The sequence below is a fragment of the Oenanthe melanoleuca genome, chromosome 22, assembly GCF_029582105.1.
Source record: "Oenanthe melanoleuca isolate GR-GAL-2019-014 chromosome 22, OMel1.0, whole genome shotgun sequence".
Lineage (NCBI taxonomy): Eukaryota > Metazoa > Chordata > Aves > Passeriformes > Muscicapidae > Oenanthe > Oenanthe melanoleuca.
This window is the reverse complement of record NC_079355.1, coordinates 975,953-987,314: the sequence shown is the minus strand read 5'-3', so window position 1 is coordinate 987,314 and position 11,362 is coordinate 975,953. Positions and strand designations below refer to the sequence as shown.

The 11,362-nt window shown below is 62.9% G+C and overlaps 2 protein-coding genes across 3 annotated transcripts; both read right to left on the bottom strand.

Annotated features, from left to right (window-relative positions):
* Nucleotides 1–800: 800 nt before the first annotated feature.
* DGUOK (deoxyguanosine kinase) lies at nt 801–4,178 on the bottom strand. 2 transcript variants are annotated; one of them, XM_056508576.1, is made up of 7 exons: nt 4,056–4,178; nt 3,618–3,730; nt 3,358–3,539; nt 2,875–3,022; nt 2,153–2,268; nt 1,961–2,060; nt 801–1,210 (listed from the first exon to the last, which is right to left on the bottom strand). In XM_056508576.1, the coding sequence occupies exons 1-7, from the start codon at nt 4,132–4,134 to the stop codon at nt 1,124–1,126; spliced, it is 825 nt and encodes a 274-aa protein (XP_056364551.1). In that variant the 5' UTR covers nt 4,135–4,178; the 3' UTR covers nt 801–1,123. The 2 variants fall into 2 exon arrangements, with proteins under 2 accessions (XP_056364551.1, XP_056364549.1); XM_056508574.1 differs by having other exon boundaries at nt 3,358–3,730; nt 4,056–4,124.
* Nucleotides 4,179–4,996: 818 nt separating this feature from the next.
* ACTG2 (actin gamma 2, smooth muscle) lies at nt 4,997–8,829 on the bottom strand. The gene is made up of 9 exons (XM_056508573.1): nt 8,723–8,829; nt 7,784–7,955; nt 7,571–7,699; nt 7,380–7,490; nt 6,757–6,841; nt 6,525–6,686; nt 6,162–6,353; nt 5,346–5,527; nt 4,997–5,255 (listed from the first exon to the last, which is right to left on the bottom strand). Exons 2-9 carry the CDS (start codon nt 7,907–7,909, stop codon nt 5,112–5,114), a joined length of 1,131 nt encoding a protein of 376 aa, XP_056364548.1. The 5' UTR covers nt 7,910–7,955; nt 8,723–8,829; the 3' UTR covers nt 4,997–5,111.
* Nucleotides 8,830–11,362: the final 2,533 nt, after the last annotated feature.

Below are 11,362 nucleotides of genomic sequence, written 5' to 3'. Positions count from 1 at the left end.
CCGCGGAGCTGCCGCACGCCGCCGCCGCCGCTCCTGCTCTGCTGCTTCCTTTGTTCTGCAGCGCCCGCTCGGGGGGACCCGCCGGGCGGCCGGGGGGCTCCGGGCCCCGCTCGGGGGGCGCCCGGGGCTGGGGGATCTCGGGGATAACGGGGAGAGCGGGGCTGGGAGCTGTGCGCGGGGGTTTGGCTGCGGGGCTGTTGTTGTTGTTGTTGTAGGGTCGCGGGGGTGCGGGGGTGCGCCGGGTTGTTTTTCTAGGATTGTTGAGGGTGGTGTGTGGGGGGCTTGCACCACCCTGTTGGTTTTGTAGGGTTTTGTAGGGTTTTGTAGGGTTTTGTAGGGCCGCCAGCTGCACTCCTCTGTTGTTGTTGTTTTTGTTAGTGGGGTCTCGCTCTGTGTTATTGTAGGGTCTCCAGAGAAAATCCCAGGGGGGAGCCCCCCCCCCACCCCGAGCAGATCCTGCTCCACAGCCCCCCAGATCTCCCCTACCCTACCCCAGTTCCCCCACTGCCGGCCCCATATCCCACCCCACAGCCTCCCAAATCCCCACCCCAATCCGCCCCCCCCGCTTCCTGTGGGGCAGCTCTTTCTGTAGGGTCTCACTCCCCCACCCCCCTTTGAGGTGCTAAATCCCCTCGGTTTTCCCCCCAAATCCTGACCCACGCCTGGCAGAGCCCCAGGGCACTGTCCCCCTCATCACGACACCCCAAAACTGGGGGAAATATGAACACTGTCCCCCCGTGACCCCACTAGAGCCGCCCCGACCCTCCACAGCCCCGGTGCGAGACAGGAGCAACTCCGCAGAGATTTGATCTTAATTTACGGGGAAAAAACGAGATACAAAATAACAAAATACGGGGTTTGGGTGTCACCTAAACACCGGGATTTCCCATGGGAATTCAAGCAGCGCAGGAAATCCCTTCAGTGGGATCCCTAAAGCAGGGGATCCCGAAAGATGGGGAGGGGGTCACAGCGAGGATCTGGTCCCCTGAGCACGGGGAGCCCCCCTGGCGCCCCAAAACTCCTGCCACGGATCTGAGCATCCACCTCAAATCCACCCCTGGCCCAGCACAGGCTGAGGGGCAGCTGGAGACCAGGACGTGTCCCTTGTCCTGGGATCGGGATTTCAGGCAGACGCTGCCCCTTCCCCGGCTGCACCAGGGCCGGGGCGGGACAAAGTGTCGGCGCTCAGCGATGTCACAAAATCCTCCACCTGCAAGGACAGCCCGGCTGAAGGGTGGCACTGGGATGGCACCGAGATGGTGCAGGGGTGGCACCAGGATAAAACTGGGATGGTGCAGGGGTGGAACTCGGATGAACTGGGATGGTGCAGGGGTGGCATTGGGGTGGCACTGGGATAGAAATGGGATAGCATAGGAATGCACTGGGATGGCACCAGGATGGCACTGGGGGGCTCTGGGATGGTCCTGGTACTGGGATGGCCGTGGGATGGCACTGGCATGGCCTTAGGATGGAACTGGGATGGTCCTGGCACTGGGAGGGCACTCACATGGCCCTGATGCTGCAATGGTGTGGGAATGCACTGGGGTGGCACCAGGATGGCACTGGGATAGAACTGGGATGGTGTAGGAATGTACCAGGACGAAACTGGGATCACACTGAGAGGAAAGTGGGATGGTGCAGAGGTGGCACTGGGGTGGCACCAGCACGGAACTGAGATGGTCCTGGCACTGGGATGGTGCAGGGATGGCACTGGCACGGCCCTGGCGCTGGGATGGTGTAGGAATGCACTGGGGTGGAACTGGGATGGTGTAGGAATGCACTGGGGTGGAACTGGGATGGTGTAGGAATGCACTGGGGGAGATACCAGCACAGCTGGGGTTTAAACCACCTCGGACCTACAATGTGGAAGTTATTTTTCCTGAGGAAAATGGAACAGAGGTGGAGGCTTGGAGCCACTGCGAAGCCACGGGGCTGTGCCACCCCAGCTGTGCCACCCCACCTGTGCCATGAGCACGCCCTGCACGGCCACGTCGTGCTCGAAGTCCTTGTCCACGTCCAGCACCAGGACGGGCGCGCGCCGCGCCTCCGCAGAGTGGATCCTGCAGGAGGGAGACAGGGAGGGATGGAACCCCCAAACAGCCACCCCCAAAGCCGGGGGTCACCCCAAAGCTGGGCCCGGGCTGGCACTCACTCCGTGGTCCTGTCCACCAGCCAGTGCTCGTGCTGGGCGTGGAGCTGCTGCAGGTAGCTCAGCTGGATCCCGCCCTCCTCCTGCCGCGCCCGCCGCCGCAGCCGCTCCAGGCACGTCTGGGGCAGAGGGACAGAGGGAGGACAGCGGGACAGAGGGGAGGACAACGGGACAGACGGGAGGACAGCGGGACAGACGGGAGGAGAGCAGGACAGACGGGAGGACAGCGGGACAGACAGGAGGACAGCGAGACAGAGGGTAGGACAACGGGACAGAGGGAGGACAGCGGGACAGAGGGGAGGACAGCGGGACAGACGGGAGGAGAGTGGGACAGACAGGAGGACAGCGAGACAGAGGGGAGGACAACGGGACAGACGGGAGGACAGCGGGACAGAGGGGAGGAGAGTGGGACAGAGGGGAGGAGAGTGGGACAGACGGGAGGAGAGCAGGACAGACAGGAGGACAGCAGGACAGACGGGAGGACAGCGGGATGCAGGAAAACGGGGGGTCAGTGGCAGAGAAGGAACGTGGGAAGCACAAACCCAGCAGATGCTGCAGCCCCTTCTCCCCAAAACCCGCCCTGGAACCCACGGCAAAACTCCCGCCCACATTCCCATGGGAAGAGAAGCTGCTGCTCCAGGGCAGAGATTGGTGTGAAACCCCAGCATTTGGGCGGTTCTGCCGGGATCCAGGCGGAGCTGGATCCTCCTGCCCCCGGCACACACCTGGGGCCTGGCCTGCAGGTACAGGAAGCCGTGGGGGGCGGCGCGGGGCCCCAGGTGCCGCAGCAGGAAATCGTGCCAGTCCTGGTAAATGGCCCATTCCAGGGGCTGCAGGTGCCCGGCCTCAAAGAGGTTCTTGGCAAAGACGTACCTGGGAAGGGATGGAGAGAGGGGAAAGGCAACTCCATGCCCCTGGCGGCTTTACAGCCTTTTTAAATTTTTTTTTCTTTTTTTTTTTTTTTTTTTTTTTTGTACCAATGAGGAGCTGCAGGTGGTTAAATTAAGGCAAAAATCCCTAATCTGTGGTACGTGCAATGCCCACCAAGCCTGGCATCACCCAACACAGGTGAGGATGGGGCAGCCCCCAAATCACCCCAAAATCCCATTCCTGTAATCGAGCATCGCTCTGGGCTCTGCTCACCCTGAGCACCCAACACCACAACCCAGCTGCAGTCCCTTCATCCCTCTTTTTGGGGTGCTGGGTACCTGTCACTGAACACGGAGCGCTCAAAGACCCTCACGGGGGGGGGGCTCTCGGGGGGCCCCTCGTCGGGCGGCTCCAGCATCGCCTTCAGGCGGCTGATGCAGGAGAAGGTCTGGAAGGTGTAGGACCAGCGGGCTGGCTCCTGGTACATCATCTGCAGCAGGTTGGCAGAGCCCACGGGCGCCTGAGGAGGGGCAGCAGGACATGAGGGGGTCCCGGGGTGGCGCTGGCACGGCCGGGGTGTGGTTGGGATCGCCCTCACCTGGGCAGTGCCACCGGCCGGCACCTTGCGCCACTGCGCCACCGGCTCTGTCACCAGGTGCCACCGCGGGAAGGTGGCACCCAGCAGCTTCAGGAAGGTCGATTTCCCCACGGCTGTGGGAGCAGAGAGAGAGCAGGGTGAGCCTGGGTGTCCCCTGCGTTCCAGCCCCTTGGATATGGGGTGAGCCTGGGTGTGCCCCCCATCCCAGCTCCTGGGAATGTGGGGTGAGCCTGGGTGTCCCTCACCCGGGGGGAGCCTTTGTGTCCCCCCTCCCAACTCCCCTGAGCTCGGGGTTTTGGGCTGCCCCGCACAGCGGCGCCAATTAAGATAATTACAGCCATTAACTCGCACCTCGCGGTGCTGCAGCCTGCGCCGCCCCCTCCCACCGCACCCCGAATCCTCCCGCTCCCCCCGCCGCCCCCTCTGTCCCCCCGGTACCGATGTTCCCCTCCAGGGCCAGGCTCAGGACGGCCCCGCACCGCCCCATCCCGCCACGGCTTCCGCCTTCCCGCGTCATATGCTAATGAGATGCTAATCAGCGGCGCGCGCCGCCGCCCCCGTGACGTCATCGCGCGGGAAGTGGGCGGAGGGGCGGAAACAGCGGGGGGGGGCGGAACGGGGGGGGCTGGGGGCGATATTGTAATTAATGCAAATGAGACGCTGTCCACAGCAACGCGGGGGGCAGGGGAGAGAGGGAGGGCGCAAAAAGGGGGGTTGGGGTCACCAAAACGACATTGGGGTCACCAAAACAACATTGGGGTCACCAAAATCACACTGGGGTGACCAGCATGGGGCTGAGAACATCAATATGGGGTTGGGGTCACCAAAACAACATTGGGGTCACCAAAACCACTTTGAGGGCCCCAGCAGAGGTTTGGGGTCCCCAGTACAGGGCTAAGGGCAGCAACATGGGGTTGGGGTCACCAAAACAATGTTGGGGTCACCAAAACAATGTGGGGGTCACCAAAACAGCATTGGGGGTCACCAAAACAGCATTGGGGTTGCCAGCACGGGGTTGGGGTCCCCAGCATGTCCTTGGATCAAGGACATCAAAATGGGGCTGGGGTCACCAAAACAACATTGGGTCTCGAAAGGGGGTTGGGGTCAAGGGCATGGACGTGTGGTTGGGGTCCCCAGCGTGGGACTGGGGTCACCAGCTCAGATTTGGGGGCAGTGATATGGGGTGGAGGGCATTGCCATGGGGTTGGGGTCACTGATATTGGGTGGGGGCATTGCCACGGGGTTGGGGGCATCAAGGCAGAGTCAAGGCTCTCAGCAGGACACGGGTGCCAGTGTGAGCTCAGGGCTCCCCCACCCCCGTGACCCTGAGTGCCCCCCAGCCCTCCCAGCCCCGGACCTCCCCAGAAAGGTGCAGAGCCTGGAGAAAAGGCTTTTTATTGCGCAGTGGGCGGTGGGGAGGAGCAGCGGGGTCCGAGGAGGAGCGGGATCCCCCAGCCTGGGCACAGAGGGTCCCCCACGGGGCAGGGAGGGGGCTTAGAAGCATTTTCGGTGGACGATGGAGGGTCCGGCCTCGTCGTACTCGGGTTTGCTGATCCACATCTGCTGGAAGGTGGAGAGGGACGCCAGGATGGAGCCGCCGATCCACACCGAGTACTTGCGCTCCGGCGGGGCGATGATCTGCGGAGACAGAGCCTGTGGGACCGGCCCCGCCCGCACCGGGACAGGGCTGGGCTGCTGGCGGCCACGGGCGGGTCACCCAGCACCTACTTTGATCTTCATGGTGCTGGGGGCCAGCGCCGTGATCTCCTTCTGCATGCGGTCGGCGATGCCCGGGTACATGGTGGTGCCCCCGGACAGGACGTTGTTGGCGTACAGGTCCTTGCGGATGTCGATGTCGCACTTCATGATGGAGTTGTAGGTTGTCTCGTGGATCCCGGCAGACTCCATGCCTGGGGAGGGAGGGGACTGTCACCCTCCTGCCCCCCGCCTGTGCCTCCTCAGGGCTCCCCAAAAGAGACACTTGGACGCCCAGGGGTCTGTCCCACCATTTGCGGTGCAAAGGGCTGGGGGGAACCCCAAAATATCTCTGTGGGTACCCACGGGAGCTGGTACACGGCCCATCCCAAAGGGCCACTGGTGGGGATGGGGCAACCTCTCCCAGGGAGAGCTGGGGGCGGGCTCCGTGATTAACCAGGGCTGGAACAGGGTCTGGGGGCACTGGGGGCGGGCTCAGTGATTAACCAGGGCTGGAACGGGGTCTGGGGGCGCTGGGGGTGGGCTCAGTGATTAACCAGGGCTGGAACAGGGTCTGGGGGCGCTGGGGGCGGGCTCAGTGATTAACCAGGGCTGGAACAGGGTCTGGGGGCACTGGGGGTGGGCTCAGTGATTAACCAGGGCTGGAACAGGGTCTGGGGGCGCTGGGGGCGGGCTCAGTGATTAACCAGGGCTGGAACAGGGTCTGGGGGCACTGGGGGTGGGCTCAGTGATTAACCAGGGCTGGAACAGGGTCTGGGGGCACTGGGGGCGGGCTCAGTGATTAACCAGGGCTGGAACAGGGTCTGGGGGCGCTGGGGGCGGGCTCACCGATGAAGGAGGGCTGGAACAGGGTCTCGGGGCAGCGGAAGCGCTCGTTGCCGATGGTGATGACCTGCCCGTCGGGCAGCTCGTAGCTCTTCTCCAGCGAGGAGGAGGAGGCGGCCGTGGCCATCTCGTTCTCGAAGTCCAGCGCCACGTAGCACAGCTTCTCCTTGATGTCACGCACGATTTCCCTCTCGGCTGCGGGACACGATGGCGGGACAGGCTCAGCCCGGTGGCACCGCGGGGTCCCCGTCCCTCAGCCCGGTGGCACCGGGGGATCCCCGTCCCCCAGCCCGGTGGCACCGCGGGGTCCCGTCCCCCAGCCCGGTGGCACCGGGGGGTCCCCCAGCCCCCGCCCCCGCTCCGTACCCGTGGTGACGAAGGAATAGCCCCTCTCGGTGAGGATCTTCATGAGGTAGTCGGTGAGGTCGCGGCCGGCCAGGTCCAGACGCATGATGGCGTGGGGCAGGGCGTAGCCCTCGTAGATGGGCACGTTGTGGGTGACGCCGTCCCCGGAGTCCAGGACGATGCCTGGGACAGGGGGAAGGTGAGGGGACACCCCAGGCTGGCTGGTCCCTGCCGCCCACGGGCCCCGACTCACCGGTGGTGCGGCCGGAGGCGTAGAGGGAGAGCACGGCCTGGATGGCCACGTACATGGCGGGGACGTTGAAGGTTTCAAACATGATCTGGGAGGGAAAAGGAGAGGGGCAGGGGGTTAGGGGGGGCACGGGGGTCACCAGCACTGCCCACCCTACCCCAGCCCCTGGGGGCTGTGCCTTCCTGCATGGAAGAACACACAGATGGTTGAGGTGCATGCAGAAACGGGCGGGTGGTGGCACTGCAGGGACACGTGGGGCAGTGTGGCACAGGGACCGCTCTGGGAAACACCTGGGTCAAGGGGTGGCACTAAAATGTGAGCCACAGCTGTGCACAGAGCCACGTGGGGCCCTGCTCGGTGTGGGAAATGGGGTCAAGGGGTGGCACAGATGGGTCACTGCAGGGCACAGAGCCATGTGGGCCATGCACAGCATGGGGAGCACATGGTGGGGCAAATCCTGCAGGTCCACGTGCTGCCAAGAGACGCCTGGGGGGATCAGGCAACTTCCCACCCATATCCTGGACCTCACCCCGCACTCACCCACCCCACAAAACCCCCAAATCCCGCAGCCCTCCCTGTGGTTTTGGAGGGTCCAGCCCCATCCGTGGGCTCCTGCAGTGCCGTACCTGGGTCATCTTCTCCCGGTTGGCCTTGGGGTTGAGGGGTGCCTCGGTGAGCAGGGTCGGGTGCTCCTCGGGGGCCACACGCAGCTCGTTGTAGAAGGAGTGGTGCCAGATCTAAGGCGGGCAAAGAACTGGGGTGTCACCCCAAAGCACAGGCAGGGCTGAGCCCTCTCCCCGCCCCGGCAGGGCCTCACCTTCTCCATGTCATCCCAGTTGGTGATGATGCCGTGCTCGATGGGGTACTTGAGCGTGAGGATCCCCCTCTTGCTCTGCGCCTCGTCGCCCACGTAGCTGTCCTTCTGCCCCATGCCCACCATGACACCCTAACGCCGGCGAGAGAGGCCTCGTTAGCCACGTCCCGGTGACCAGAGCGGGGTGGGGGCCGCCCCAGCCCCCCCCGTACCCACCTGGTGCCGGGGCCGCCCCACGATGGAGGGGAAGACGGCTCGAGGGGCATCGTCGCCGGCAAAGCCCGCCTTGCAGAGGCCGGAGCCGTTGTCGCACACCAGGGCGGTGGTTTCCTCCTCGCACATGCTGGGGCTGGCGGCGCTCGGTGCTCGGGGGGACCTGGGGGAGAAGCTGCCGGGGGAAGCGGCGTTAGGGAGCGGCCGCGGGACGAGGGCTCATCCCGCGCCTCCGGATTTGGGGTTGGAAATGTTGGAGTCCTCGGGCAGCAAAATCCTCCCTGGGCCGTGCCAGGGGCAGCCTGACCCCGGACAGGGGTGATGCTCGTTCCCCTGGGTGCTGCTCCACGCTGCTGCTGCTCCTCCGTCCTTCTCCAGCCAAAATCGGTGCCAAAGCCCCCTGCTCCTCCTGCCCGGGGAGCTCCGGTGCTGCCATGCCCAACTGGTGCCCCCCAAAATTGGGCTGGGGGTGCCAGGTGATGCCCTCTCATCCGCTTCTGTCTCAGCAGCCTTTTGCTGCTCCGACCTTGCATCCACTCCCAAAAACGGGGGGGAAAGATTGCCCTTCCCGAGGGGGTGCCCCCTGGGCAGAGGATGAGCTCCTGAATCCAGAGGAAAACTGGCAAAACCTTGCAGGAGCCCAAAAAGCAAAAAAAAAAAAAAAAAAGAAAAAAAAGAAAAAAAAAGACCAACAAAAAAAACCCCCAAAACCCCAAATCACAGGGATTTCTGCAAGAGCAACACCTGCTTTGGCCTCAGCCCAGCTCTTGTCACCTCCAGCGAGGCCCCCAGCTGTGGGGTCGTGCCGAGGCTGGCGATGCAAACCAAGCTGGGGCCACCCCAAAAATGCTGGGGCACCCCAAACCCCACCCCCGGGATGCCTTTGCTGCCTGCTCTCCTCCAGGGAAGAAGGGAAGCAGGGCTGGGCAGGGCAGTACTCACCACAGAGGCGAGAGCTCCTTTCCTCTGGGACCGAGCCCCGATGTGCCGTGGGTATAAATACCAGCGAGCCCGAGGAACCTCAGAGGCGGATCCGCTCTAAACAAAGACCCTAAATAGGCTCAGTGATGGTGTGTTGGCCATATGGCCATATAAGGTGTTTTATTTCATTAAATTGACCTTGGGCTGGTGGTAGGACCCAGCACGGTTAATTATTGTAGGAAAATGTATGGTAGGGATGCTTGGGAGGCAACGGCCGAGTTGTGAGTCCGTTCCTTTTATGCTCCGCTCCGATAAACAAGTGAGACACAAGTCCTTATAAGCAACAGGCTGGGAAAAAGGAGGTGGAAGTGTCTCCAGCTGCCGGGGAGCGCGTGGAGAATCCCCCCGCGGGTGGGGGTGGGAGCTGGGCCCCGCCGTGGGGACACCCCGGGGCCGGGCCGGGAGCTCGGCGCGGCCGGGCTGGTGCATCGCTCCCCCCGCAGCCCCGGCATCCGGCGCTCCTGGATCCAGCCTCTCCCCGCGCTCTCCTCTCTCCGCCCCCAGTTTTGGGCTTTTGGTGTCCCAGAGCCCCTCGTGCCCCGAATGTCCGACCTGAGCCCGGTTAGGGGGTGTGGGTGCAAATCCCAGCCCCGCACTGAGGGTGAGCCCGGTTCTGCTTCCTCCCGGCAGGGTTTTGGTGGGATGAGCCCTCAAGGGACGGGCTGGGAGCTGTCCCGGCCGAGCCTCGGCAGGGGGAGCGGAGCCGCGGAGGCCCCTGGCCCTGGCAGCGCCCAAACCAACCAGCAGCTCCCAAACTCCTGGCTGCCTTTTTAAGGACAACGGGCCCTCAGCAGGGAGCGTCCCGGAGCACCCGAGGGAGGCAGCAGAGATGCCCCGGAGTCACCCCCCGGGGCTGGAGGGGCTCGAGGGAAACTGAGGCACGGGAGGCCCAGGCTGGTCCCGAGCCTGGGGCAGGGACATTCCGGCACTGGAGCAGTGACAAGGAGCTGCAGGGTGACACCACCGGCCAGGGACCCAAAGGTCCTGGTGTCCCTCATGGCTCCAGAGGGAGGGAGGAGGCTCTGGGCTGTCACCCATGGGGCAGGACAGGGACATGGTGTGTCCCCAGCACTGCCACTCCATTCACAGCTCCAGTGTCCCCAGGGATGGCTCTGTCCCCTTTGAGCTGTCACCCATGGGGCAGGACAAGGACATGGTGTGTCCCCAGCACTGCCAGTCCTCCACAGCTCCAGTGTCCCCAGGGATGGCTCTGTCCCCTTTGAGCTGTCACCCATGGGACAGGACAGGGACATGGTGTGTCCCCAGCACTGCCACTCCATTCACAGCTCCAGTGTCCCCAGGGATGGCTCTGTCCCCTTTGAGCTGTCACCCATGGGGCAGGACAGGGACATGGTGTGTCCCCAGCACTGCCACTCCATTCACAGCTCCAGTGTCCCCAGGGATGGCTCTGTCCCCTCTGGGCTGTCACCCATGGGGCAGGACAGGGACACAGGAGCCCCCCAGCACTGCCAGTCCATTCACAGCTCCAGTGTCCCCCGGGGATGGCTCTGTCCCCTCTGGGCTGTCACCCAGGGCAGGACAGGGACATGGTGTGTCCCCAGCACTGCCACTCCATTCACAGCTCCAGTGTCCCCAGGGATGGCTCTGTCCCCTCTGGGCTGTCACCCATGGGGCAGGACAGGGACATGGTGTGTCCCCAACACTGCCAGTCCTTCACAGCTCCAGTGTCCCCCGGGATGGCTGTGTCAGGCTGTTCCCTTTCCCTGTTAAACAGTTCACAGGGGCTGGATTTGTCCCCTGGCCCTGCCCTTGGTGTCCCCCCCACACCCCCAGCCCTGGGGTCCTGCTCCAACCCCACACCCCAGCATGGCTGGGTCCCTGCCAAACATGAGGTCACTGAGGGGAAAGGCTGCCATATATGACAACCTTGGAAAATAAAACCCTTTAAAATAAATTATTTCCCAAACCCAGCAGAGTGGGGGTGGGAAAAGGGAGTTGCTGGAGCTGGAGAGCCCCATGTGGAGGCAGCACAGCTGTCAGTGGCAGGATCCCATCCCAACCCAGGCAGGGAGACATTCCCAAACCCCAGAGACATCCCTGACTCCTGGGCTGCTCCCAGCAACCCCAGGTCCCCCTGAGCAGCTGCAGGACTCACCCCTGGTGCTGGGGACAGAGCAGCCCTGGTGTCCCCATCCCTGGGGGATCCCCGAGCATCCTGGCCCAGCAGGGCTGCAGCAGGGCCGTGTTGGGAAGGAGGAATCAGGAAAACCTTATAAATATGATTGCCTAGCAAAAGATTTTGAGAATATGGAATATCTCACCATAAGTGAGATTGAAATGAAAGCAGTTTTCCACTGAGCAGCTGGAAAGCAGCAACGTGGATGCTTGAAGATCTTCTCTCTTTGTTAAGATAATCCCAGTTGCTGCAAATACCAAAGAGCAGCAGAGACCCTCTCCAGGCATGACAGGAAGGATCCAAGATAAGGTTTAGAGATAAGAGAGTAGTAAAACATGGTAATGTAGTTATTCCTATAGGTTGTATGTAAATGTTAGAGAATTTGTATCTTGTATTAGATTGGTTAGTAGAAATTAGAATATTCAACATAGAAGATTTATTGTGTTGTAAACGAGAAAAATCTC